The sequence below is a fragment of the Cinclus cinclus genome, chromosome Z, assembly GCF_963662255.1.
Source record: "Cinclus cinclus chromosome Z, bCinCin1.1, whole genome shotgun sequence".
Taxonomy (NCBI): domain Eukaryota; kingdom Metazoa; phylum Chordata; class Aves; order Passeriformes; family Cinclidae; genus Cinclus; species Cinclus cinclus.
The window spans coordinates 37,971,808-37,998,461 of NC_085084.1; the positions used below are offsets into that span (position 1 = coordinate 37,971,808).

At 52.9% G+C, this 26,654-nt stretch overlaps 2 protein-coding genes across 2 annotated transcripts; both read left to right on the top strand.

Moving 5' to 3' along the window:
• The first annotated feature begins 1,830 nt into the window (after positions 1-1,830).
• LOC134056936 (serine/threonine-protein kinase PAK 3-like) lies at positions 1,831-16,226 on the top strand. Its single transcript, XM_062513895.1, has 13 exons — positions 1,831-1,906; positions 2,813-2,906; positions 4,238-4,317; positions 5,376-5,439; positions 6,713-6,761; positions 7,959-8,071; positions 8,598-8,715; positions 9,353-9,452; positions 9,899-10,095; positions 10,686-10,823; positions 13,628-13,640; positions 15,612-15,618; positions 16,124-16,226. Exons 1-13 carry the CDS (start codon positions 1,831-1,833, stop codon positions 16,224-16,226), a joined length of 1,152 nt encoding a protein of 383 aa, XP_062369879.1.
• A 17-nt stretch (positions 16,227-16,243) lies between these two features.
• Positions 16,244-25,721, top strand: LOC134056937 (serine/threonine-protein kinase PAK 3-like). The gene is made up of 11 exons (XM_062513896.1): positions 16,244-16,319; positions 17,222-17,315; positions 18,662-18,741; positions 19,800-19,863; positions 21,133-21,181; positions 22,379-22,491; positions 23,018-23,135; positions 23,773-23,872; positions 24,319-24,515; positions 25,106-25,243; positions 25,632-25,721. Exons 1-11 carry the CDS (start codon positions 16,244-16,246, stop codon positions 25,719-25,721), a joined length of 1,119 nt encoding a protein of 372 aa, XP_062369880.1.
• The last annotated feature ends 933 nt before the right edge of the window (positions 25,722-26,654 follow it).

Genomic DNA, 26,654 nt, shown 5'->3' on the forward strand with positions numbered 1-26,654 from the left:
ACTTTTTATCCAGTCTCTCAGTTGCCCCATTTCTCCTAATATTATTTTTCCGATACGTTGGGAACACGAGTTCTGCTATGGGAACTGAGGCCAAGATGAGGGATGAAAAGTTCTGCAGTTTGGATCTGTGTGAGCCAAGGGCTGTGTTAGCTGGGCACCCCGCACTAGGGAAGGAGCTGCCAAGACAGAGCTCCCTGGGGTCATGCTGCACACGAGGCTGGCAGGAGACACAGCCAGGGCAGGGGACCCAAAGTGGCCAAAGAGATATTCCTGACCATCCCACATGCTGCTTAGTATTTCAAGCTGGGTACCAGCAGGAGGAAGGATGTTTGGAGTGATGGCATTTGTCTTCTCAAGTCACTGTGAGGCTTGAGGGGTCCCTGATGTCCTGGAGATGTGAAACACCTGCCTCCCCTTGGGAAATGGGGAATGAGTTCAAAGGGGTTTCTTGGCCTATGCATGAGGCTTCTGCATTCCCTATGCAGCTCAATTGTTTTCTGCACCTGGCAATTTTCCAGCTTCTACCCTTCCAATTCTCTGCACCGGCCAGCCTGCTGGTGACCGGGCATCGAGTGAGAATGGCTGTGTGTGGCACTTGCTTGCTGCCTGGGCTTATACCACAACATGGCAAATAGAGCAAAAGAGGTTGGAATGCAAGAGGAGGAGGGAGAAGGAAGCATCCACGTTTTGGAATGGCGGTGGTTTTTCTGTTTTCCTCAGCCTGCCTTCCCATAGCTGCTCCAGCATGTGATCTATTTGGTCTCTGCCTCAAAACTTCAGTTTTTCTGGGACCAGCCCACTTGGGCACACTGCTTTACTCCTTCCAGCACTTTGGGACTCGGCCCACAGCGATGATGCTGGTACCTTCTATTCTCTTTCTTTCTTTCTTTGTTTTTCTTTCTTTCTCTCTAACTTTCTTTCTCTCTTTCTTTCTTTTCTTTCTTTTCCTTCCTTCCTTTCTTTCTTTCTTTCTTTTCCTTCCTTTCTTCCTTCCTTCCCATCTGCAGCAGGCAGCTCCCTCTGAGGCACACGTTTGCCCAGGGAAGCTCCCTGAGGTGCACCTCAGATGGGCGAGCCTCCTTGGAAATGCCACAGCAGTGCAGCAGGAGGATGATGTGATTTTAGTGCATGTGTTGCTTAGCTTTCCATGTTTTCATCAATGTACCTTTTTAGGCCTGTGTCCCACCTTGTTCTGCAGCAAACAAGTGAGGAAGAAGGGCTCTGAAAGGCCTTCCTGAGGTTTTGTCCCACAGCTGGCATTGAAGGGGGGATTTCCATTGATGCTGCCTTTTAGAGCCCCACCTGCATCAAGCCTCATGATTTAACACAGGACAATGAGTGGCCAAAGGTGCTGTTCTCTTTTTTGGTTTCTCCTCACATCATCATGGTCCCTTCTCCGTGTTCAGCTTCTCAGCGTGGGCTACAAGGGCTTCCTGTGTTCTTGGTGTTACTCCCAGATGCCTTGAGCAGCAGCTTAGGAACTAGGCGGCCTTTTTGTGTTGCTTTGTAGCAGAGGAGAACTTTGCAGGTGCCTTTTGGCCTTAGCTGAAGTGAGAAGGTGTGCTTCTCGGCGTGACTTCACAAGGCAGCCTAGAGCAGCTGCTATTGTGATGTCAGCGGCCGCATCCCAGCGCTGTCAAGGCAAAGTTGCTGTGCCCAGGCACGGGAGGCCTCAGTGGGCAGAGCAGCTCTTTGGCATGCTCCCTGCAGGTGCAACCTGCTGATCGACGAGGTCTCTGACAGCCAGCTGCACCCTGAGAGCTCTCGCAGGATTTTTGTTTGTCCCCACAAGTGCTGTCTGGTGCCGACTTGAGCAGCATAGCTCCCGCCATGGAGAGAGTGTGTGCTGCAGTTTGCACGGCTTTTACCGTGGCTTATTCTGGCTACTTTTTCACCCACCTGGCACGTAAGTAGGCGCTTCTATTCGGTGCAGCAGATGGAAGGCCAAAGGCCATGAAGAGGCCTTTTGTTGGGTAAAGCTGCTGTCAGCAGCTGCAGCTGACAAGGGGGTGTCTCTAGCCAGCGGGGCGTGGGCTGCATTTGTAATGTAGCCTGCTGGGCTTCTTCTCCCCACACGGCATGGCCTGTGGCAGTGGAGTCTGGAATCTCCTGTGTTTGCTGGCTCAAGAATGACAACTTCTAAGAGGGGAAGACAGGGAGAGCTTAGAAGGAGCGCTTGGAAAAACTGCGCTGCTCTCCAGGACTGAGGGGAAGCCTCTTCTTGTCTGCATTCCCCCATCCCAGCACATGTGTGTGGGACTTGACAGTTCCTGTGTGCTGAAAGAGCCCTTCCCTCTGTGAGGAAATCACAGAATCAGCTTGGGAAAGGCCCTTGAAATAGACATTTCAGATAAGTTCCGGTATGCTGCTGGGCACAGGAGGTGTTGCTGTGCGGCGTCACATTAGAACTGCCACCATGGCTAAAGGGCTTGGGCTGAAACGTTTCCTGGGCAAAAGTTTTCAGCAAGCTCGTGGCAACTGACGCTTGCATCTCTTCAGAAAACTGAAATACAGGAAGGAGACGAGCTGTAGCTCCTGCTGGGTGGGGCAGGGCAGAAACAATGACTGTTTCAGAACTTGGACTTCATGGGCCTCAGGTTTCTGGGGCTTGAGTGGCCAAAGAGGACAAAAGACAGACACAAGGCAATCCTTTGTGCTGTTGTCTTGCTTGCTGTGTGACACGAGGCTTGCTGCTGGAGGCATGGAGTGAATGAAAGCAGTATGCTCTGGCTTTGGGTTGATTTTTGGTGGGTTTTCCCAGAGCGGGCAGTTTTCTCACAGCATGGGGTTCTTTTTCCTTTGTGTGTTGCAGGTCACATCGCCCGTGCCTGGAGAGAATCCAGCCCTTGGGTGAGTGGGAAAGGAGCCTTTGGCGTTGGTAGCATTGGACAGCTGTGGAGCAAGCTGTGAGCTGGGCCTGCTGCAGTCCAGTGCCAGCCTGCTTGGATGAATGAAAGTACAGTGCGGGCTCTCTGCAGCAGCAGCAGCAGCAGCAATGTGTGGAGGATGTGTGTCTGTTTTGCCCAGTTCCATTTCAGAGCTTTTAAGCAGTGGAAAGTGGGGTTGCTCGTTGCTTGAATGCATGATGGAATTTCTCCTGTGCAAGAGAGCGCAGTCTGCTCTGATTGGTCCAATTAGCTGGGGGCTGAGCAACTTAGAATCCAGATGATTCCTCCTTAGTGCATCTGGGTTCTAGAGCTGAATATCAAGAAGGTTGCCTGTCCCTCCCGTTGCTGTCTGTCTGCAGAGCCCAAAAGCAACCTCAGAGCCTCCTGCGGCTGCGCATCTTCCTGAAGAAGAGGCCAAAGGGGAGGAAGATGCCCACCAAGCTGCAGCTGCTGCTACTGTGGGGCCTGAGCATCCAGCATCAGTAAGTGGCATCTGGGAGTGGCCCTGTGGCTGGAGCAAAGGAGAGCTGGAAGTTTTTGATCAGACAGCACCTCCCCTGCGTAGTTGAAGATGCTGAGTCAGGCTGGAATCTTTCTGGCACTTGCAGAGTGTTTCACCCCTGGGAAAGGGGTGTGGAACTTGGACATTTAGGCATCCGTTCCCCACCACTCTGATAGGGGCTGTGAATTCCTCTTAGCAAGAGACAAGAGGTAGCATTAGGGTGTCTTGGGATGCTGCTGGGGTACAAGTGAGGCCCTTGGTGGCCAGTGGCTGTGCAGGCTCCCTATCTCTGGTGAGGAGAGCCGTGCAAAGATGCACTTGACAGCCTTGCAGGATATGGAGGAGCCACTGTCCCCTGGAGGGACCTGGCCCTGCTCATCAGCAGCTGTGGGGAGCTCAAGGAGCAGCTAAGCTGCAGCAGGGGCCTGTAGCTGAATATCTGTCAGGTTCTGAATGACAGGTTCTTTCCTGTCCCTCCCGCTGCTGTCTGTGCCCAGAGCCCAAGGGCAGCACCAGCCCCTGCTCTTGCTGAACTTGGAGTCAAGGAAGAGGCTGAAGAGGAGGAAGGTGCTAATGAACCTGTCCCTGCTGTCAGCCCACGGCCTGAGCAGCCAACATCAGTAAGCGCCTGCTTTGGTCAGCGGTGTCTTTGGGGTCATGTTGTGCATCGGGTAAAAGCAGCCTTTGGAATTTGCGCCTTGTGTGAGAGAAGGGGGCAGCAAAAGCCGAGAGGTGAAGAGCCCAGGATGTGGCCAGCAGCATCTTCCAAGGGGCTTGCATTTGAAATGGGATTGGAGGGGCATCTGTGGCAGGCGTGTTTCTGACCCAAATTTGTTTCTTGTCCCAGAGCTCCACTTCCTCTGGCCTGGCGCCGGCACGAGCTGCAGCTGCCGGCTCTGAAGAAGCCTCCTGTCCCCAAGCTGGAAAGTCAAGCGCGAGCAGCTCGTGCACCTGGAGCACAAGTAGTTCCTCGGGCAGCATGGAGCAGCTGCTTAGAGAGAGGACAGAGGACGAGTGCCTGGCCCTGCTGAGTATGTCCTTTGTGATGCCTGTGTGCTGGAGCAGTGCCCTGTGTGATCGTGTGTCAGCGTGAGCTGTCCCACCTGCAGTTCCTGCTGGGCTGAGTGTCGGCTGCTGCGGCCTCCACACAGGAGCTGTTGTTGTGCTTGGAGGTGCTGAAGGAACAGCGGGCTCTTGCTGCTGCCTCTGAGGGCAGCCTGGCGTGCTTTGGCTTTGCCTGAGCTTGCCTCAGTACAAAAGGCAAAAGAGAGATGGTTTGTGGCTGAGCAGGAGGCCGGGACCTTGTGAATGAGGCGGCTTCAGGGAGCTCCTGTGGGGCCCAGCTCCTGTGGGGCACAGCCAAGGTCATCTTCAGATCATAGCCTCTCCTGAAGGCTGAGGAACCTCATTGTTAAGGCCCATGGCAATAGGTTGCAACGTCAGCTGCTGCTGCTGCTCTTGCAAGCCAGAAAGGCATTGTTTAGGTAAAGTGCTGCTTCAAGGCGGAGATCATGCCTCTGCTGGAAGCACTGGGCACTATTCTTCCGCTTCTGGAGCGGGCAGCTGTTGATACAAATTGATTGCAGAAGCCAAGGTGCCTTTGCTGCTTGCAAGGATGCCAGCTTTTGTTGAATGGCGCAGAGTGTTCATGGCCAAGAACAGAAAGGTTTGGGTTTTATAGACCACACTCACTTGTCTTGGTCGTGGCCTTCTGATCTCTGTGTCCTTGGACTGTTTCTCCACGTGCTTAGATTTTAGTTTAGGCTTCTAGTTTAGTGCAGACCATATGTGCTGCAGAGCTGCTTGTCCTGCTGCTGTTGTTTTGGTGGTGCTGCTGGTGGTGCTGGTGCGGCAATGGTGTTGTTGTTTGTCCAGTGAGGGAGTTGAAAGGGCCCAGTGTGCCAGAGAGTGGGGCTGCCTTGGTGATCTGCTGCAGGCTGGCATCTCAGTTTTGAAGTGAGCATCTTTCCTTTGGGTTTTTACAGGGACGCTGGTGAGCGAAGGAGATCCGGAGGCTAAATATACAGAACTGGAAATTATTGGCAAAGGGTGAGTGCAGCCACAGGTGCTTCTTCAAAGGGAGGGGCTGTGTACTTTGCTGCTGTCACCTGTCGCCGGAGTGATGTCAGGCAAGCTGCAAAGCTGTGCAGACGCTGCGCTGAGACGCTGCTATGTCTCAGTTTTGGTCAGCATTGATAGCTGTGGTCTGAAGGCATGGCAAAGACACCTGGATGCTGGAATGGTCCTTTCTGCAGCAAGGAGCAGCACCTGGCACATCTCCTGTCCCTCAAGTGTCTTTCCCCCTCTTGCCGCTTTTCTTGGGACAAATCATTTCTCTGTGTCCCAAAAGGATACAGGATCCGTGGCAATGAAAGGAGGAAAAACTTCATTGCCTCCAAGGTCAAGGTAGCAGCTGCGGGCTGTCAGGGAACAGCTCTCAGGAAGCTTTGTTCCAGCATTTTGCTGAAAACAAGGTTCAGTGGTCAGGATGACCACCTAGCTAGTCTAGAAGCCAAAAGCAGACACAAAAGAAGCAGCTCTCTTTAGTAGCTGAGGTGGAAAAAGCCAAAGCTTCAGGCCAGTGTCCAATGCCAATGCACTCTAGAGGAAAAGGCATCGAGTGCCTGAGGGGAGAGCCCTCGTGGATCCCGTGGGGTTGCGGCCTTTCCTGCAAAGAAAGCACCAAGCTATTCCCTACTGAAAGCCAGCTCTGCTGACTGTCAGTGGGATTGATTTGCAACATTTCCTCTGGGAGGAGCCAAATGTAGAAGAAGTCCCCTGAAAAGTAGAGTGCTTCCTATGTCTGCTGCACCCAAGAGAAGCAGCTGCCCATGGCTCTGGAGCCAGAAGGCAGCTGTCTGAGGATCTTCTGCTTTGAGCACTTCTCCATTTGTGTGTGCAGCAGTGGAGACCTGTGCCTGCTCTGCCTGTGGCTGCAGCTGTGGCTGGAGACTATTTTCCATGTCAGCTGCAGAAAGGATGTGTGTTGAGAGGTTTTCTTCTGATGTCTGTGACATGGCTTCAGGCTTCTCAGAAGGCCTGTGTGGAGGTGCCTGAGTGTGGCACATCCACTGCAAGGAGAAGTGTGAGCAGGCCCAACGGCCGTGTGTGTGTGTGTGTGTGTGTGTGTGTGTGTGTGTGTCTGGAAAAATCACAGACACGCACGGACACAGAAAGAGAAAGGGGGAAAGGAGCCAGAGCAGAATGTGTCGCGGTGCATTTGCTGTTTGTCCCTGGCCTCTTTTTCCTCCTTGGGCCACAGTGTCTGGCTTCTGCAGGGACTAAAGGACTTCTCCTTTCTCTGCTGCTGTTTTGTTTCTAGGGGTTTCGGCACTGTGTGCACGGCAGTGGAGACTGCCACAGGAGAAGAGGTAAGTGTCAAGCGGTGCTGCAGCTTGTGCAGCTCTCGAGTGCCCTCCCCTGTGCTGTGAGCTGTGCCTGAGCTTTGGGTCGCCACTAGAGCTTTGCTGCAAAGGCAACTGAAGTGCAGAGCAGGGTCTGCCTGCCAAGCCCAGTGGGGACAGACTGTGTCCTTCTGAGCTGCCGTAAGCAATGCAAGGAGGCCAAGGGCTGTCTTTCTGAGGAGGACACGCTAGCTGGTTCTTAGTGGCAAGGCGGTGTCTTAGAGAATGGCGGTGCCCTTTGGGGCTTTGGCTCGCGGTTCCCGACTTCTCCTTTCGCGCTGTCAGCAAATCCATGGGAATTTTGATGGTAGTTCCTTAGGCACGTGCAGTGCTGCCCTTGGGAACTGTGCTTAGAGAGAGAGGTCTGCAAGGAGTCTCTCGAGGGCCTAGGCCCTGCTCAGAGCCTGGTGTATATCGCTAGAGGATCAAGGCATGAGCTATTTCTTTTTAGAATCAGTCAGGAATTGCAAATGTCACTGGTGTGCTAGAAAGCATTTTAGCAGAACAAGTGGAAAATTGCTGAAGTGAGGATGTGCTAGCCTTGTTTTTTTTTGATGTGTCCTTAATGATGTTCTCATCATGACAACAATTTTTCCATAAAATCTGTCGGTTTTTATTTCTCTGGGGGGTGTGGGGTGGGCTGGGGGGGACGGTCAGGATGTTTGTAGGGCGGCATTTTATCTGTCATATCTGTAAGGGTTTGCCCTGTTGTTGTGCAGTGAAGAATGCCGGTGGCCACCGGAGTAATGATCAAGCCCCCTAGAAATGGCCAAGGTTTCCCAGGAGTTTTGCTCCATTTTTCCTAGGCCTAAGTTGTTTCCTGCTTGCAAGTGGTGCGTGAATTCAAAATGGGGATGATAAAGTGAGGCCCTGGGGGAAGAATGTGGGTGCAGCGAGGGTGGTTAGAGCTTTGAGCTGGAGAGTTGAGACTGTGTTTCTGCCAGGTTTGCAAGGCAAAGGGTTTCTGGCTGTGTGTCCTGGGAGTGGCGACCAAGGAAGCAGTGTAAAGGGCTCTTGCAAGTTCAGCTTCGGGTTCCTCTGATGTCCAGTCCCAAGGCATTTTGGCACAGCGCAGCTGTATCATCCCTAAATCACAGTGTCCCTGTTGGCCTTGTGTTCCTGTGCCATCGACTTCTTTGATCCATGGTTTGCATGTCGTTTTAGGTGGCCATAAAGAAAATCAGTCTGTTGCAAGTGAAGAGCAACGAACTGTGCGTGAATGAAATCCAGGTCATGCGGGACAATAAGAACGCCAATGTGGTGAGCTATGTAGACAGGTGAGTGGTTCTGCTCTTCTGCCGTGAAGGGTCACTGACGTGCTGCAAGCCAGAGGTCCAAGCACTCCTTTGGTTGCTGGCAGAGGGTGGAGCTGTTAATTCCTTCCCCTTTCTGGGCTGATCCACAGCATCTTGGAGGAGTTTGCATGGGGGCTGCATTTATCTTTTGCGGCATATCTAGTTTGAAGTGCGCTTTCAAAGACCAGGTCTCGGCCCAATTTTACTGCGTCAGCAGCCTCCAAGTTCCTGCCCTCCGTGCCCATTGTCCTGTTGGGTTTGGTGTTTGATTTTTCCCCCAGGGTTCTTGAGTTCTGACAAAGCACTGGAGATGGTATTTCCCATGGCCTGTTGCACAGCTGTGCATACCAAGCAGTCTTTTCTACTGCACAGAGTTCAAGCCCTGTAGAGCCTTGTGAATGCCTATTCCCTTCGTCCTGTCTTCCTCGGAGAGAGACACGGACAAAAGGGTCCATCAAGTCACGCAAGCGCACGCGTTCACCTGCAGGTGGTTGTTTCCTCCTTTCAGCTACCTGGTGCACGAGGAACTCTGGCTCGTGATGGAATACATGGACGGAGGGTCTTTGCACGATGTCATTAGGGAGATCCAAATGGCAGAAGGAGAGATAGCAGCTGTCTCCCGCGAGGTAAGGGATTGCGTTGGTGCTTGCCATGGCTTGGGTGGAATGGGTGGGAAGGGGAGGATTGATTTCATCTTCCGAGCTTCCTTTCTGCCTATCTCTTGTGACTGGCAGAGCGGGGGCAAGTGCATCTGGAGGGCCTGCCAAGGTGCGGGCCCTTCTTCTAGTGCGTTTGTTTGCGTTGGCCTCTGCAAACACTTGCCTGCTGCCTGTGTGTGCTGCATTCCTTCCCTGTAAGAGCAGCCGTGCTGCTGGCACAGTGTCAACCGAGTGGCAAAGACAAAGAGACACTCACAGGACTCTGCCAGAGCTCAGCCTCCAAGGAGAGCTTTGCACCCAAAGGGGCATTTGCAAAGGCATTTGCTGTCATCTGGCTGGAGAGAGCACAGGCACTGCAGCGGTGCTCCTTCAGTCTGTGTTTGCAGGGCACTGGCCAGAAAAAGCATTGCCCTTTCTCTTTCAAAGCGAATACACCCTCTCTTAGAAAGGCCCTGCTGTCGTCATGTTGCAGCAGCAAGCTCTTGCCCTCCCCTCAGCCTTGCCTGCCATGGCTCGGCGTCCCCCAGCAAGTCAGTCTTGCAGATGTGCCACTGCACTGCATGAGGGACAAAGTCAGATCTCCTGTTTGTTTTTCCTCCCTCAGTGCCTGCAAGGCCTGGATTTCCTTCACTGCAAGCAAGTGATCCACCGAGACATCAAAAGCCACAACATTCTCCTGGGCTTGGATGGATCTGTCAAGCTGGGTGGGTGTTGTTAAGGGCAGGCCCAGCCGTGGTGGGCTGTGGGCTGGGGGTGCATTTGAGTGACTTCCAGTTGCCCAAGAGTGGTGCCTGTGGCAGTGCAGGCTGCCCTGCTGCAAGCGCAGAGCACAGCCACAAGGTGCAGGGCGGTGTGGCTGGGAAGAAGGTGTCAGGAGGGGCTTTGGGCTGTGTGTGCCCTCACGCAAGCAAGGCAGTTTCAGTCTGGAGCTTCAGGGAACTAAAAGCCACTGTGTGAAACGGGGGGCTTTTGCTAAGTGGCCCATCTGCTATTTCCTCAGCTGCAGCTGTTAGGAATGCCAGCATGCCATTCCCGTTTGCATTCCCTTTGGATTCCACACTGCCTTCTTGGGCACTGGGAGAGTGGGGACTTCTTCTCTTTGCTTTCCTACTTCACGCTGGCTTGATCCGAGTGTGTTTTTTCTCCTCAGCTGATTTTGGCCTCGCTGCTCAGCTCACGGCTGAGCAGAGCAAACGCAGATCGGCTGTCGGGACTACTTACTGGATGGCGCCTGAAATTTTCACCAGGAAGCCCTACGGCCCCAAAGTGGACATCTGGTCCTTTGGCATCGTGGGGATGGAGATGGTGGAAGGAGCTCCTCCTTACCTGATGGAAACCTCCCGCACGGTGCGCTGCAACTTCTCTCAGATGCTCCCGTCCCTCTAAGAAAATCTGCCCCCGTTCTTCTGCCTGCCAAGCTTGGTAACACCTGAAGACCATAGCTCCCGGGCTGCATAGTCTCTTGTGCTTCTTGCCCTGTATTATTCCCCTTGCCCTTGAACTAGGAACGGCCCAAAGTACGCTGATGCCATTTGCTTGCTGGCAGCTTTGCCTAAGGGAGCAGTGAGCAGCGCCAAGCTGCATGTTACGGAAGAATCCTTGGGAAGAGTAGAGTTAGACCAAAGTCCCTCTTCCAAAGCGGCGGTAGAGCTGGTGTCAGTCCTCGGAGAAGCCGAGTGTGCTTTTGCTGATGGATTTGCTCCTGATTCCCAATCAGCCCACGAAATCAGGGCTGAAGGCAGGAGCCTTTGCACATTGGACTGGCTGTGGTTGCCTCTGGCTTTGGGTTCAGTTGGTTGGGGTGGGAAAGGCATGTCGCAGCCTCTGGCGGGGAAGAAAGGGCCACTTGTGAGAGTGCAGCTTGGCCAGCGGGGTGTGGGTGAGCAGTTTTGGGTGCGAAGGAGACAGGTGGAGTGTGGCGTTGCCTTCTTCTCTAGGCTCGACAGCTGATCAGCACCGGGGGCACCCCGAAGCTGCAGAAGCCCAGGCAGCAGTTGGCTTGGTTGCGAGACTTTCTGCACTGCTGCCTGGAGACAGACGAGGACAGGCGCTGGTCTGCCCAGGAACTTCTGCAGGTAAAAGGCAGAGCAGCTACAGGCTGTGCCAGCTACCCACTGCCAGGGGCTCCTCCTCTGCTCAAGTCCAAGGCGTCAGGTGGGCCCCGCTCCTAAGAATCTCCATTCTGGGGGCTTTCCAAAGGAAAAACAAGGAGAATCCCAGCCTGCCATGGCTTGGAAGGAGCCTTGCAATGACAATTAGACTAAATCTCCTTAAGCTGCAGACCTCTGGCTTCATGCATTTGTGGAATTGGAAGCCATGTTTGCCTGTGGCAGGAAAGTCCTGGACAGGGAGACAGAGGTGCACAGACTGCCCTCGTTTCTCTGTGTCTCTGGTAGCCAGAGAAAGGCTGCTTCAGCCTGTGAGGAAAGCAGAAGTTCATTTGTTCTTTTTCTCTTTGGGCAGCATCCGTTTGTAACTTCAGCCAAGCCGACCTCCAGCCTGACACCTCTGATCATGGCAGCGCAGCAGTTTATGGCTGACAGAAGATTCTAGCCGTGCAAGAGGCCGTTGTTGTTTGTTGTTCTTTTGAGTTTGTAGGTTGGAAGGAGTAGTTTGTAGATTGTAGTTTGTAGATAGTTTAGGCTGATAGTCAAAATAAATACTGTTAAACCATCACTGTGTTGGAAGCTTCCCTTCCTTCTGTGAATAAGCTGTAAATTTGAGTCTGAATGGTCAGGTGTTTCTAAAGGATGGGAAGATAGAGGGATGGGGTTTGGGAGTCAGTTTGGAAGTGGGCGGAGGTCTTCCTCCAGAACAAACCTCCTTGTGGAGATACAGGCTTTTAGTTGTGAATAGAGGAGCAGAAGAGGGCAAAACAGAGCAGAGCAGGGGTGTCAGTGCTGGGGATGCCGCTGTGGTTGTGGTTGTGTGGCAGCTGCTGGGAAAGTTTGGGAGTGTCTGTGCTGCCCTGGGCAGAGAGGAAGGCAGCCAGGCTTCTCCACAGGCTCAGGCGCAGGTGAGTGTCCAGCAGGAACATGCGTTCTCCTACGGGAACTGAGGCCAAGATGAGGGATGAAAAGTTCTGCAGTTTGGATCTGTGTGAGCCAAGGGCTGTGTCAGCTGGGCACCCCGCACTAGGGAAGGAGCTGCCCAGACAGAGCTCCCTGGGGTCATGCTGCACACGAGGCTGGCAGGAGACACAGCCAGGGCAGGGGACCCAAAGTGGCCAAAGAGATATTCCTGACCATCCCACATGCTGCTCAGTATTTCAAGCTGGGTGCCTGCAGGAGGAAGGATGTTTGGAGTGATGGCATTTGTCTTCTCAAGTCACTGTGAGGCTTGAGGGGTCCCTGATGTCCTGGAGATGTGAAACACCTGCCTCCCCGTGTGTGCTGCTTTTACCCTGGCGGGCGGGCCCACTAGCTAGTTTTTCCCCATGAGAACTTCCTCTGTGGATTGATGGGACCAATTGGAGGCTGGTTTAGTTGTTGACAGCCTGAGAAAAGAATTGGAAAAGTCGGTTTGCTCCGTGCATCACATTTGAAGCAGGTAAGCCCCGGGAACGCTCTCTTGCATTTTCGGCCTCTTAAGGTCTGGCATTGGCCTAGCACCGGTCCCTTCTAGTATGGGGCCCGGGCCAGGCACAGGGCCAAGCTCCAGAGGCTGCCGGGCCCCGTCTTTAAGCAGGGGCCCCAGTGGTCAAGAGGAGGAGAGGCCCATTGCTGGGATCCTCGCCTTTTCCCGGTGCGGCCGTGGCTCGGCGGGGCCCTGCCCTGCCCCGGCTCGGGGCAGCCCTGGGGTGGCCGAGCCCGCCCGGCCGCCCTCACGGCCTGGGGGGAGGCAGCTGGGCCCGGTTTGGGAGAGACCCCCACGGCTTTGTGTGCTGAGCAAGGCAGAGGGAGAACCCCCGGCCTGCAGCTGGAGCCGGGTGCAGTGAGAGCCGGAAGAAAGCCATGGAGCCAGAGCCTTGGCACCCATTTCTCCTCTGGCTGGACTTTGCAGTTTTCGTCCTGCCCCTCCAGCTTGGCCTGGGCGGCCTGAGCTCCTGACACAGCTGCAGCATGGCCGGGCCCATCTCCTGCAACTTCTGTGGGAGATTTTAAGTTTTTTTCCAATGCTCAGATAAGACTTACTGCCTTTCATCTTCCCGTGGGTGAGAGGAAGAAGAACAGAAAAGATACACCAAAGTCAATGAAGTCAAAGCTAAGTTTCTAAATGGAAGGAGAATGAAGAGACTCCATGAAGGTGGGCTGAAATATCTTTTTTGTAAGTTATAGGGGTGGACTGTGCTTCACAAACATTTTCTTTAAACCATGGAAAAAAAGAGAGACCTGGGGTGGTGGGGGGGTGGAGCAAGGTGTAAAGGGTTTGAAGAATCCTTTGCCCTGAGGAAAAGAGGGGGATCTCTGTTCCTGGGAATAATATATAAACAGAGAGAGAAGTGAGCTAAAGAGAACTTTTGCCTTGGAGTAGCTCATCCTTACAAGTAATACCCCATGACTTTTTACCATGGCCCGCAACTCAGTTGTGAACAGACTGTGAAGTGGGAGGAGTTTCCTGACAGCAGATCCCGGGCAGCTGTGAATCCTGAGCAAGTGGAGTCAAAAGAGAACTGGCAATTTCCTCTCTTAGTAAAAGATCCTTATAGCTAAAGAAAAAGAAACTCCTCTCCCTAAAGTGAACTGGAAAAGATAATTTACGGAAGAAATTGACGGAAGTGTCTCTGCATGTTGTTAAGCTGTAACAAAGGGGGAAAGAAGAGCTGGTCTGAAAATCTGCTCTGAATTTATTATTCTTATTCTTTGTGTAGTTAATAAAGTCTTTTTCTTTATTCCCTTTGTAAGTGTTTGGCCTGCTTTACTTTTACTCCTAATTCTAGTTCACCACAAAAGGTAACGATATTAAAATTGGCAAACCTTAAACTATTACATTATTGGTACATTGGCCCGGAAACAAACAAACAAACGAAACCATTACACCTTGGGAAATGGGAAATGAGCTCTTTGCTCATTCGCTTGTGGGAAATGCAAAGGCCAGAGAGCTCTCCGGGCCTTGTGCATCCAGGCTCAGAGGTAGAGATGGATACAATGTTTAACCTGAGACTTTAGGGAAGGCCTTTAGAATTACAAGCTAAAAAGTGAAGCAGACAGGAAAGAGGAATACAGGTTTGCACTTGAAATGGAAATATGTTTTAAGCAAAGAGAAAGATGTGTTATGCAAGCCAGGCAATACGTTAAGTAAGGTAGCAAAAGGTTTTCAAACGTAGCAATAGAACTTGTTCTAAAGTTAGTGAAAAGATGAAGATGCAGCAATGTGAATTTAGAAATGCTGTATGATTGGTTGAAAAATGATGCATTGTGGCAAGGCTGCAGAAAGTAAGGAATCAATGATTGCTATGAAAAGACACTCACAAGTTTTGCAGAAGTATGTGACTAGTGAAAAAACGAACATAAGGCATCGGAATGAAGAAGGGAAAGGCTTCTGATACTATGGCACTGGATGTAACACCTTTAATGCCTCACCTTTCTATGAGATTGATGCCATAAGGCAAGAAAGCACTTTTTATCCAGTCTCTCAGTTGCCCCATTTCTCCTAACATTATTTTTCCGATACGGTGGGAACACGAGTTCTGCTACGGGAACTGAGGCCAAGATGAGGGATGAAAAGTTTTGCAGTTTGGATCTGTGTGAGCCAAGGGCTGTGTCAGCTGGGCACCCCGCACTAGGGAAGGAGCTGCCCAGACAGAGCTCCCTGGGGTCATGCTGCACACGAGGCTGGCAGGAGACACAGCCAGGGCAGGGGACCCAAAGTGGCCAAAGAGATATTCCTGACCATCCCACATGCTGCTCAGTATTTCAAGCTGGGTACCAGCAGGAGGAAGGATGTTTGGAGTGATGGCATTTGTCTTCTCAAGTCACTGTGAGGCTTGAGGGGTCCCTGATGTCCTGGAGATGTGAAACACCTGCCTCCCCTTGGGAAATGGGGAATGAGTTCAAAGGGGTTTCTTGGCCTATGCATGAGGCTTCTGCATTCCCTATGCAGCTCAATTGTTTTCTGCACCTGGCAATTTTCCAGCTTCTACCCTTCCAATTCTCTGCACAGGCCAGCCTGCTGGTGACCGGGCATCGAGTGAGAATGGCTGTGTGTGGCACTTGCTTGCTGCCTGGGCTTATAACACAACATGGCAAATAGAGCAAAAGAGGTTGGAATGCAAGAGGAGGAGGGAGAAGGAAGCATCCACGTTTTGGAATGGCGGTGGTTTTTCTGTTTTCCTCAGCCTGCCTTCCCGTAGCTGCTCCAGCATGTGATCTATTTGGTCTCTGCCTCAAAACTTCAGTTTTTCTGGGACCAGCCCACTTGGGCGCACTGCTTTACTCCTTCCAGCACTTTGGGACTCGGCCCACAGCGATGATGCTGGTACCTTCTATTCTCTTTCTTTCTTTCTTTTTCTTTCTTTCTCTCTTTCTTTCTTTCTCTCTTTCTTTCTTTTCTTTCTTTCTTTCTTTCTTTCTTTCTTTCTTTCTTTCTTTCTTTCTTTCTTTCTTTCTTTCTTTCTTTCTTTCTTTCTTTCTTTCTTTCTTTCTTTCTTTCTTTCTTTTCCTTCCTTCCTTCCTTTCTTTCTTTCTTTCTTTCTTTCTTTTCCTTCCTTTCTTCCTTCCTTCCCATCTGCAGCAGGCAGCTCCCTCTGAGGCACACGTTTGCCCAGGGAAGCTCCCTGAGGTGCACCTCAGATGGCCGAGTCTCCTTGGAAATGCCACAGCAGTGCAGCAGGAGGATGATGTGATTTTAGTGCATGTGTTGCTTAGCTTTCCATGTTTTCATCAATGTACCTTTTTAGGCCTGTGTCCCACCTTGTTCTGCAGCAAACAAGTGAGGAAGAAGGGCTCTGAAAGGCCTTCCTGAGGTTTTGTCCCACAGCTGGCATTGAAGGGGGGATTTCCATTGATGCTGCCTTTTAGAGCCCCACTTGCATCAAGCCTCATGATTTAACACAGGACAATGAGTGGCCAAAGGTGCTGTTCTCTTTTTTGGTTTCTCCTCACATCATCATGGTCCCTCCTCCGTGTTCAGCTTCTCAGCGTGGGCTACAAGGGCTTCCTGTGTTCTTGGTGTTACTCCCAGATGCCTTGAGCAACAGCTTATGGACTAGGCAGCCTTTTTGTGTTGCTTTGTAGCAGAGGAGAACTTTGCAGGTGCCTTTTGGCCTTAGCTGAAGTGAGAAGGTGTGCTTCTCGGCGTGACTTCACAAGGCAGCCTAGAGCAGCTGCTATTGTGATGTCAGCGGCCGCATCCCAGCGCTGTCAAGGCAAAGTTGCTGTGCCCAGGCACGGGAGGCCTCAGTGGGCAGAGCAGCTCTTTGGCATGCTCCCTGCAGGTGCAACCTGCTGATCAACGAGGTCTCTGACAGCCAGCTGCACCCTGAGAGCTCTCGCAGGATTTTTGTTTGTCCCCACAAGTGCTTTCTGGAGCCGATTTGAGCAGCATAGCTCCCGCCATGGAGAGAGTGTGTGCTGCAGTTTGCACGGCTTTTACCGTGGCTTATTCTGGCTACTTTTTCACCCACCTGGCACGTAAGTAGGCGCTTCTATTCGGTGCAGCAGATGGAAGGCCAAAGGCCATGAAGAGGCCTTTTGTTGGGTAAAGCTGCTGTCAGCAGCTGCAGCTGACAAGGGGGTGTCTCTAGCCAGCGGGGCGTGGGCTGCATTTGTAATGTAGCCTGCTGGGCTTCTTCTCCCCACACGGCATGGCCTGTGGCAGTGGAGTCTGGAATCTCCTGCGTTTGCTGGCTCAAGAATGACAACTTCTAAGAGGGGAAGACAGGGAGAGCTTAGAAGGAGCGCTTGGAAAAACTGCGCTGCTCTCCAGGACTCAGGAGAAGCCTCTTCTTGTCTGCATTCCCCCATCCCAGCACAGGTGTGTGGGACTTGACAGTTCCTGTGTGCTGAAAGAGCCCTTCCCTCTGTGAGGAAATCACAGAATCAGCTTGGGAAAGGCCCTTGAAATAGACATTTCAGACAAGTTCCGGTATGCTGCTGGGCACAGGAGGTGTTGCTGTGCGGCGTCACATTAGAACTGCCACCATGGCTAAAGGGCTTGGACTGAAGCGTTTCGGGGCAAAAGTTTTCAGCAAGCTCGTGGCAACTGACGCTTGCATCTCTTCAGAAAACTGAAATACAGGAAGGAGACGAGCTGTAGCTCCTGCTGGGTGGGGCAGGGCAGAAACAATGACTGTTTCAGAACTTGGACTTCATGGGCCTCAGGTTTCTGGGGCTTGAGTGGCCAAAGAGGACAAAAGACAGACACGAGGCAATCCTTTGTGCTGTTGTCTTGCTTGCTGTGTGACATGAGGCTTGCTGCTGGAGGCATGGAGTGAAAGCAATATGCTCTGGCTTTGGGTTGACTTTTTGGTGGGTTTTCCCAGAGCGGGCAGTTTTCTCACAGCATGGGGTTCTTTTTCCTTTGTGTGTTGCAGGTCACATCGCCCGTGCCTGGAGAGAATCCAGCCCTTGGGTGAGTGGGAAAGGAGCCTTTGGCGTTGGTAGCATTGGACAGCTGTGGAGCAAGCTGTGAGCTGGGCCTGCTGCAGTCCAGTGCCAGCCTGCTTGGATGAATGAAAGTACAGTGCGGGCTCTCTGCAGCAGCAGCAGCAGGAGCAGCAGCAGCAGCAGCAATGTGTGGAGGATGTGTGTCTGTTTTGCCCAGTTCCATTTCAGAGCTTTTAAGCAGTGGAAAGTGGGGTTGCTCGTTGCTTGAATCCATGATGGAATTTCTCCTGTGCAAGAGAGCGCAGTCTGCTCTGATTGGTCCAATTAGCTGGAGGCTGAGCAACTTAGAATCCAGATGATTCCTCCTTAGTGCATCTGGGTTCTAGAGCTGAATATCAAGAAGGTTGCCTGTCCCTCCCGTTGCTGTCTGTCTGCAGAGCCCAAAAGCAACCTCAGAGCCTCCTGCGGCTGCGCATCTTCCTGAAGAAGAGGCCAAAGGGGAGGAAGATGCCCACCAAGCTGCAGCTGCTGCTACTGTGGGGCCTGAGCATCCAGCATCAGTAAGTGGCAGCTGGGAGTGGCCCTGTGGCTGGAGCAAAGGAGAGCTGGAAGTTTTTGATCAGACAGCACCTCCCCTGCGTAGTTGAAGATGCTGAGTCAGGCTGGAATCTTTCTGGCACTTGCAGAGTGTTTCACCCCTGGGAAAGGGGTGTGGAACTTGGACATTTAGGCATCCGTTCCCCACCACTCTGATAGGGGCTGTGAATTCCTCTTAGCAAGAGACAAGAGGTAGCATTAGGGTGTCTTGGGATGCTGCTGGGGTACAAGTGAGGCCCTTGGTGGCCAGTGGCTGTGCAGGCTCCCTATCTCTGGTGAGGAGAGCCGTGCAAAGATGCACTTGACAGCCTTGCAGGATATGGAGGAGCCACTGTCCCCTGGAGGGACCTGGCCCTGCTCATCAGCAGCTGTGGGGAGCTCAAGGAGCAGCTAAGCTGCAGCAGGGGCCTGTAGCTGAATATCTGTCAGGTTCTGAATGACAGGTTCTTTCCTGTCCCTCCCGCTGCTGTCTGTGCCCAGAGCCCAAGGGCAGCACCAGCCCCTGCTCTTGCTGAACTTGGAGTCAAGGAAGAGGCTGAAGAGGAGGAAGGTGCTAATGAACCTGTCCCTGCTGTCAGCCCACGGCCTGAGCAGCCAACATCAGTAAGCGCCTGCTTTGGTCAGCGGTGTCTTTGGGGTCATGTTGTGCATCGGGTAAAAGCAGCCTTTGGAATTTGCGCCTTGTGTGAGAGAAGGGGGCAGCAAAAGCCGAGAGGTGAAGAGCCCAGGATGTGGCCAGCAGCATCTTCCAAGGGGCTTGCATTTGAAATGGGATTGGAGGGGCATCTGTGGCAGGCGTGTTTCTGACCCAAATTTGTTTCTTGTCCCAGAGCTCCACTTCCTCTGGCCTGGCGCCGGCACGAGCTGCAGCTGCCGGCTCTGAAGAAGCCTCCTGTCCCCAAGCTGGAAAGTCAAGCGCGAGCAGCTCGTGCACCTGGAGCACAAGTAGTTCCTCGGGCAGCATGGAGCAGCTGCTTAGAGAGAGGACAGAGGACGAGTGCCTGGCCCTGCTGAGTATGTCCTTTGTGATGCCTGTGTGCTGGAGCAGTGCCCTGTGTGATCGTGTGTCAGCGTGAGCTGTCCCACCTGCAGTTCCTGCTGGGCTGAGTGTCGGCTGCTGCGGCCTCCACACAGGAGCTGTTGTTGTGCTTGGAGGTGCTGAAGGAACAGCGGGCTCTTGCTGCTGCCTCTGAGGGCAGCCTGGCGTGCTTTGGCTTTGCCTGAGCTTGCCTCAGTACAAAAGGCAAAAGAGAGATGGTTTGTGGCTGAGCAGGAGGCCGGGACCTTGTGAATGAGGCGGCTTCAGGGAGCTCCTGTGGGGCCCAGCTCCTGTGGGGCGCAGCCAAGGTCATCTTCAGATCATAGCCTCTCCTGAAGGCTGAGGAACCTCATTGTTAAGGCCCATGGCAATAGGTTGCAACGTCAGCTGCTGCTGCTGCTCTTGCAAGCCAGAAAGGCATTGTTTAGGTAAAGTGCTGCTTCAAGGCGGAGATCATGCCTCTGCTGGAAGCACTGGGCACTATTCTTCCGCTTCTGGAGCGGGCAGCTGTTGATACAAATTGATTGCAGAAGCCAAGGTGCCTTTGCTGCTTGCAAGGATGCCAGCTTTTGTTGAATGGCACAGAGTGTTCATGGCCAAGAACAGAAAGGTTTGGGTTTTATAGACCACACTCACTTGTCTTGGTCGTGGCCTTCTGATCTCTGTGTCCTTGGACTGTTTCTCCACGTGCTTAGATTTTAGTTTAGGCTTCTAGTTTAGTGCAGACCGTATGTGCTGCAGAGCTGCTTGTCCTGCTGCTGTTGTTTTGGTGGTGCTGCTGGTGGTGCTGGTGCGGCAATGGTGTTGTTGTTTGTCCAGTGAGGGAGTTGAAAGGGCCCAGTGTGCCAGAGAGTGGGGCTGCCTTGGTGATCTGCTGCAGGCTGGCATCTCAGTTTTGAAGTGAGCATCTTTCCTTTGGGTTTTTACAGGGATGCTGGTGAGCGAAGGAGATCCGGAGGCTAAATATACAGAACTGGAAATTATTGGCAAAGGGTGAGTGCAGCCACAGGTGCTTCTTCAAAGGGAGGGGCTGTGTACTTTGCTGCTGTCACCTGTCGCCGGAGTGATGTCAGGCAAGCTGCAAAGCTGTGCAGACGCTGCGCTGAGACGCTGCTATGTCTCAGTTTTGGTCAGCATTGATAGCTGTGGTCTGAAGGCATGGCAAAGACACCTGGATGCTGGAATGGTCCTTTCTGCAGCAAGGAGCAGCACCTGGCACATCTCCTGTCCCTCAAGTGTCTTTCCCCCTCTTGCCGCTTTTCTTGGGACAAATCATTTCTCTGTGTCCCAAAAGGATACAGGATCCGTGGCAATGAAAGGAGGAAAAACTTCATTGCCTCCAAGGTCAAGGTAGCAGCTGCGGGCTGTCAGGGAACAGCTCTCAGGAAGCTTTGTTCCAGCGTTTTGCTGAAAACAAGGTTCAGTGGTCAGGATGACCACCTAGCTAGTCTAGAGCCCAAAAGCAGACACAAAAGAAGCAGCTCTCTTTTGTAGCTGAGGTGGCAAAAGCCAAAGCTTCAGGCCCGTGTCCAATGCCAATGCACTCTAGAGGAAAAGGCATCGAGTGCCTGAGGGGAGAGCCCTCGTGGATCCCGTGGGGTTGCGGCCTTTCCTGCAAAGAAAGCACCAAGCTATTCCCTACTGAAAGCCAGCTCTGCTGACTGTCAGTGGGATTGATTTGCAACATTTCCTCTGGGAGGAGCCAAATGTAGAAGAAGTCCCCTGAAAAGTAGAGTGCTTCCTGTGTCTGCTGCACCCAAGAGAAGCAGCTGCCCATGGCTCTGGAGCCAGAAGGCAGCTGTCTGAGGATCTTCTGCTTTGAGCACTTCTCCATTTGTGTGTGCAGCAGTGGAGACCTGTGCCTGCTCTGCCTGTGGCTGCAGCTGTGGCTGGAGACTACTTTCCTTGTCAGCTGCAGAAAGGATGTGTGTTGAGAGGTTTTCTTCTGATGTCTGTGACATGGCTTCAGGCTTCTCAGAAGGCCTGTGTGGAGGTGCCTGAGTGTGGCACATCCACTGCAAGGAGAAGTGTGAGCAGGCCCAACGGCCGTGTGTGTGTGTGTGTGTGTGTGTGTGTGTGTGTCTGGAAAAATCACAGACACGCACGGACACAGAAAGAGAAAGGGGGAAAGGAGCCAGAGCAGAATGTGTCACGGTGCATTTGCTGTTTGTCCCTGGCCTCTTTTTCCTCCTTGGGCCACAGTGTCTGGCTTCTGCAGGGACTAAAGGACTTCTCCTTTCTCTGCTGCTGTTTTGTTTCTAGGGGTTTCGGCACTGTGTGCACGGCAGTGGAGACTGCCACAGGAGAAGAGGTAAGTGTCAAGCGGTGCTGCAGCTTGTGCAGCTCTCGAGTGCCCTCCCCTGTGCTGTGAGCTGTGCCTGAGCTTTGGGTCGCCAGTAGAGCTTTGCTGCAAAGGCAACTGAAGTGCAGAGCAGGGTCTGCCTGCCAAGCCCAGTGGGGACAGACTGTGTCCTTCTGAGCTGCCGCAAGCAATGCAAGGAGGCCAAGGGCTGTCTTTCTGAGGAGGACACGCTAGCTGGTTCTTAGTGGCAAGGCGGTGTCTTAGAGAATGGCGGTGCCCTTTGGGGCTTTGGCTCGCGGTTCCCGACTTCTCCTTTCGCGCTGTCAGCAAATCCATGGGAATTTTGATGGTAGTTCCTTAGGCACGTGCAGTGCTGCCCTTGGGAACTGTGCTTAGAGAGAGAGGTCTGCAAGGAGTCTCTCAAGGGCCTAAGCCCTGCTCAGAGCCTGGTGTGTATCGCTAGAGGATCAAGGCATGAGCTATTTCTTTTTAGAATCAGTCAGGAATTGCAAATGTCACTGGTGTGCTAAAAAGCATTTTAGCAGAACAAATGGAAAATTGCTGAAGTGAGGATGTGCTAGCCTTGTTTTTTTTTGATGTGTCCTTAATGATGTTCTCATCATGACAACAATTTTTCCATAAAATCTGTCGGTTTTTATTTCTCTGGGGGGTGTGGGGTGGGCTGGGGGGGACGGTCAGGATGTTTGTAGGGCGGCATTTTATCTGTCATATCTGTAAGGGTTTGCCCTGTTGTTGTGCAGTGAAGAATGCCGGTGGCCACCGGAGTAATGATCAAGCCCCCTAGAAATGGCCAAGCTTTCCCAGGAGTTTTGCTCCATTTTTCCTAGGCCTAAGTTGTTTCCTGCTTGCAAGTGGTGCGTGAATTCAAAATGGGGATGATAAAGTGAGGCCCTGGGGGAAGAATGTGGGTGCAACGAGGGTGGTTAGAGCTTTGAGCTGGTGAGTTGAGACTGTGTTTCTGCCAGGTTTGCAAGGCAAAGGGTTTCTGGCTGTGTGTCCTGGGAGTGGCGACCAAGGAAGCAGTGTAAAGGGCTCTTGCAAGCTCAGCTTCCGGTTCCTCTGATGTCCAGTCCCAAGGCATTTTGGCACAGCGCAGCTCTATCATCCCTAAATCACAGTGTCCCTGTTGGCCTTGTGTTCCTGTGCCATCGACTTCTTTGATCCATGGTTTGCATGTCGTTTTAGGTGGCCATAAAGAAAATCAGTCTGTTGCAAGTGAAGAGCAACGAACTGTGCGTGAATGAAATCCAGGTCATGCGGGACAATAAGAACGCCAATGTGGTGAACTATGTAGACAGGTGAGTGGTTCTGCTCTTCTGCCGTGAAGGGTCACTGACGTGCTGCAAGCCAGAGGTTCAAGCACTCCTTTGGTTGCTGGCAGAGGGTGGAGCTGTTAATTCCTTCCCCTTTCTGGGCTGATCCACAGCATCTTGGAGGAGTTTGCATGGGGGCTGCATTTATCTTTTGCGGCATATCTAGTTTGAAGTGCGCTTTCAAAGACCAGGTCTCGGCCCAATTTTACTGAGTCAGCAGCCTCCAAGTTCCTGCCCTCCGTGCCCATTGTCCTGTTGGGTTTGGTGTTTGATTTTTCCCCCAAGGTTCTTGAGTTCTGACAAAGCACTGGAGATGGTATTTCCCATGGCCTGTTGCACAGCTGTGCATACCGAGCAGCCTTTTCTACTGCACAGAGTTCAAGCCCTGTAGAGCCTTGTGAATGCCTATTCCCTTCGTCCTGTCTTCCTCGGAGAGAGACACGGACAAAAGGGTCCATCAGGTCACGCAAGCGCACGCATTCACCTGCAGGTGGTTGTTTCCTCCTTTCAGCTACCTGCTGCACGAGGAACTCTGGCTCGTGATGGAATACATGGACGGAGGGTCTTTGCACGATGTCATTAGGGAGATCCAAATGGCAGAAGGAGAGATAGCAGCTGTCTCCCGCGAGGTAAGGGATTGCGTTGGTGCTTGCAATGGCTTGGGTGGAATGGGTGGGAAGGGGAGGATTGATTTCATCTTCCGAGCTTCCTTTCTGCCTATCTCTTGTGACTGGCAGAGCAGGGGCAAGTGCATCTGGAGGGCCTGCCAAGGTGCGGGCCCTTCTTCTAGTGCGTTTGTTTGCGTTGGCCTCTGCAAACACTTGCCTGCTGCCTGTGTGTGCTGCATTCCTTCCCTGTAAGAGCAGCCGTGCTGCTGGCACAGTGTCAACCGAGTGGCAAAGACAAAGAGACACTCACAGGACTCTGCCAGAGCTCAGCCTCCAAGGAGAGCTTTGCACCCAAAGGGGCATTTGCAAAGGCATTTGCTGTCATCTGGCTGGAGAGAGCACAGGCACTGCAGCGGTGCTCCTTCAGTCTGTGTTTGCAGGGCACTGGCCAGAAAAAGCATTGCCCTTTCTCTTTCAAAGCGAATACACCCTCTCTTAGAAAGGCACTGCTGTCGTCATGTTGCAGCAGCAAGCTCTTGCCCTCCCCTCAGCCTTGCCTGCCATGGCTCGGCGTCCCCCAGCAAGTCAGTCTTGCAGATGTGCCACTGCACTGCATGAGGGACGAAGTCAGATCTCCTGTTTGTTTTTCCTCCCTCAGTGCCTGCAAGGCCTGGATTTCCTTCACTGCAAGCAAGTGATCCACCGAGACATCAAAAGCCACAACATTCTCCTGGGCTTGGATGGATCTGTCAAGCTGGGTGGGTGTTGTTAAGGGCAGGCCCAGCCGTGGTGGGCTGTGGGCTGGGGGTGCATTTGAGTGACTTCCAGTTGCCCAAGAGTGGTGCCCGTGGCAGTGCAGGCTGCCCTGCTGCAAGCGCAGAGCACAGCCACAAGGTGCAGGGCGGTGTGGCTGGGAAGAAGGTGTCAGGAGGGGCTTTGGGCTGTGTGTGCCCTCACGCAAGCAAGGCAGTTTCAGTCTGGAGCTTCAGGGAACTAAAAGCCACTGTGTGAAACGGGGGGCTTTTGCTAAGTGGCCCATCTGCTATTTCCTCAGCTGCAGCTGTTAGGAATGCCAGCATGCCATTCCCGTTTGCATTCCCTTTGGATTCCACACTGCCTTCTTGGGCACTGGGAGAGTGGGGACTTCTTCTCTTTGCTTTCCTACTTCACGCTGGCTTGATCCGAGTGTGTTTTTTCTCCCCAGCTGATTTTGGCCTCGCTGCTCAGCTCACGGCTGAGCAGAGCAAACGCAGATCGGCTGTCGGGACAACTTACTGGATGGCGCCTGAAATTTTCACCAGGAAGCCCTACGGCCCCAAAGTGGACATCTGGTCCTTTGGCATCGTGGGGATGGAGATGGTGGAAGGAGCTCCTCCTTACCTGATGGAAACCTCCCGCACGGTGCGCTGCAACTTCTCTCAGATGCTCCTGTCCCTCTAAGAAAATCTGCCCCCGTTCTTCTGCCTGCCAAGCTTGGTAACACCTGAAGACCATAGCTCCCGGGCTGCATAGTCTCTTGTGCTCCTTGCCCTGTATTATTCCCCTTGCCCTTGAATTCGGAACGGCCCAAAATACGCTGATGCCATTTGCTTGCTGGCAGCTTTGCCTAAGGGAGCAGTGAGCAGCGCCAAGCTGCATGTTACGGAAGAATCCTTGGGAAGAGTAGAGTTAGACCAAAGTCCCTCTTCCAAAGCGGCGGTAGAGCTGGTGTCAGTCCTCGGAGAAGCCGAGTGTGCTTTTGCTGATGGATTTGCTCCTGATTCCCAATCAGCCCATGAAATCAGGGCTGAAGGCAGGAGCCTTTGCACATTGGACTGGCTGTGGTTGCCTCTGGCTTTGGGTTCAGTTGGTTGGGGTGGGAAAGGCATGTCGCAGCCTCTGGCGGGGAAGAAAGGGCCACTTGTGAGAGTGCAGCTTGGCCAGCGGGGTGTGGGTGAGCAGTTTTGGGTGCGAAGGAGACAGGTGGAGTGTGGCGTTGCCTTCTTCTCTAGGCTCGACAGCTGATCAGCACCGGGGGCACCCCGAAGCTGCAGAAGCCCAGGCAGCAGTCGGCTTGGTTGCGAGACTTTCTGCACTGCTGCCTGGAGACAGACGAGGACAGGTGCTGGTCTGCCCAGGAACTTCTGCAGGTAAAAGGCAGAGCAGCTACAGGCTGTGCCAGCTACCCACTGCCAGGGGCTCCTCCTCTGCTCAAGTCCAAGGCGTCAGGTGGGCCCCGCTCCTAAGAATCTCCATTCTGGGGGCTTTCCAAAGGAAAAACAAGGAGAATCCCGGCCTGCCATGGCTTGGAAGGAGCCTTGCAATGACAATTAGACTAAATCTCCTTAAGCTGCAGACCTCTGGCTTCATGCATTTGTGGAACTGGAAGCCATGTTTGCCTGTGGCAGGAAAGTCCTGGACAGGGAGACAGAGGTGCACAGACTGCCCTCGTTTCTCTGTGTCTCTGGTAGCCAGAGAAAGGCTGCTTCAGCCTGTGAGGAAAGCAGAAGTCCATTTGTTCTTTTTCTCTTTGGGCAGCATCCGTTTGTAACTTCAGCCAAGCCGACCTCCAGCCTGACGCCTCTGATCATGGCAGCGCAGCAGTTTATGGCTGACAGAAGATTCTAGCCGTGCAAGAGGCCGTTGTTGTTTGTTGTTCTTTTGAGTTTGTAGGTTGGAAGGAGTAGTTTGTAGTTTGTAGTTTGTAGATAGTTTAGGCTGATAGTCAAAATAAATACTGTAAAACCATCACTGTGTTGGAAGCTTCCCTTTCTTCTGTGAATAAGCTGTAAATTTGGGTCTGAATGGTCAGGTGTTTCTAAAGCATGGGAAGATAGAGGGATGGGGTTTGGGAGTCAGTTTGGAAGTGGGCGGAGGTCTTCCTCCAGAACAAACCTCCTTGTGGAGATACAGGCTTTTAGCTGTGAATAGAGGAGCAGAAGAGGGCAAAACAGAGCAGAGCAGGGGTGTCACTGCTGGGGACGCCGCTGTGGCCGTGGTTGTGTGGCAGCTGCGGGGAAAGTTTGGGAGTGTCTGTGCTGCCCTGGGCAGAGAGGAAGGCAGCCAGGCTTCTCCACAGGCTCAGGCGCAGGTGAGTGTCCAGCAGGAACACTCAGCTCTCCTACGGGAACTGAGGCCAAGATGAGCGATGAAAAGTTCTGCAGTTTGGATCTGTGTGAGCCAAGGGCTGTGTCAGCTGGGCACCCCGCACTAGGGAAGGAGCTGCCCAGACAGAGCTCCCTGGGGTCATGCTGCACACGAGGCTGGCAGGAGACACAGCCAGGGCAGGGGACCCAAAGTGGCCAAAGAGATATTCCTTATCATCCCACATGCTGCTCAGTATTTCAAGCTGGATGCCTGCAGGAGGAAGGATGTTTGGATTGATGGCATTTGTCTTCTCAAGTCACTGTGAGGCTTGAGGGGTCCCTGATGTCCTGGAGATGTGAAACACCTGCCTCCCCTTGTGTGCTGGTTTTACCCTGGCGGGCGGGCCCACTAGCAAGTTTTTCCCCATGAGAACTTCCTCTGTGGATTGATGGGACCAATTGGAGGCTGGTTTAG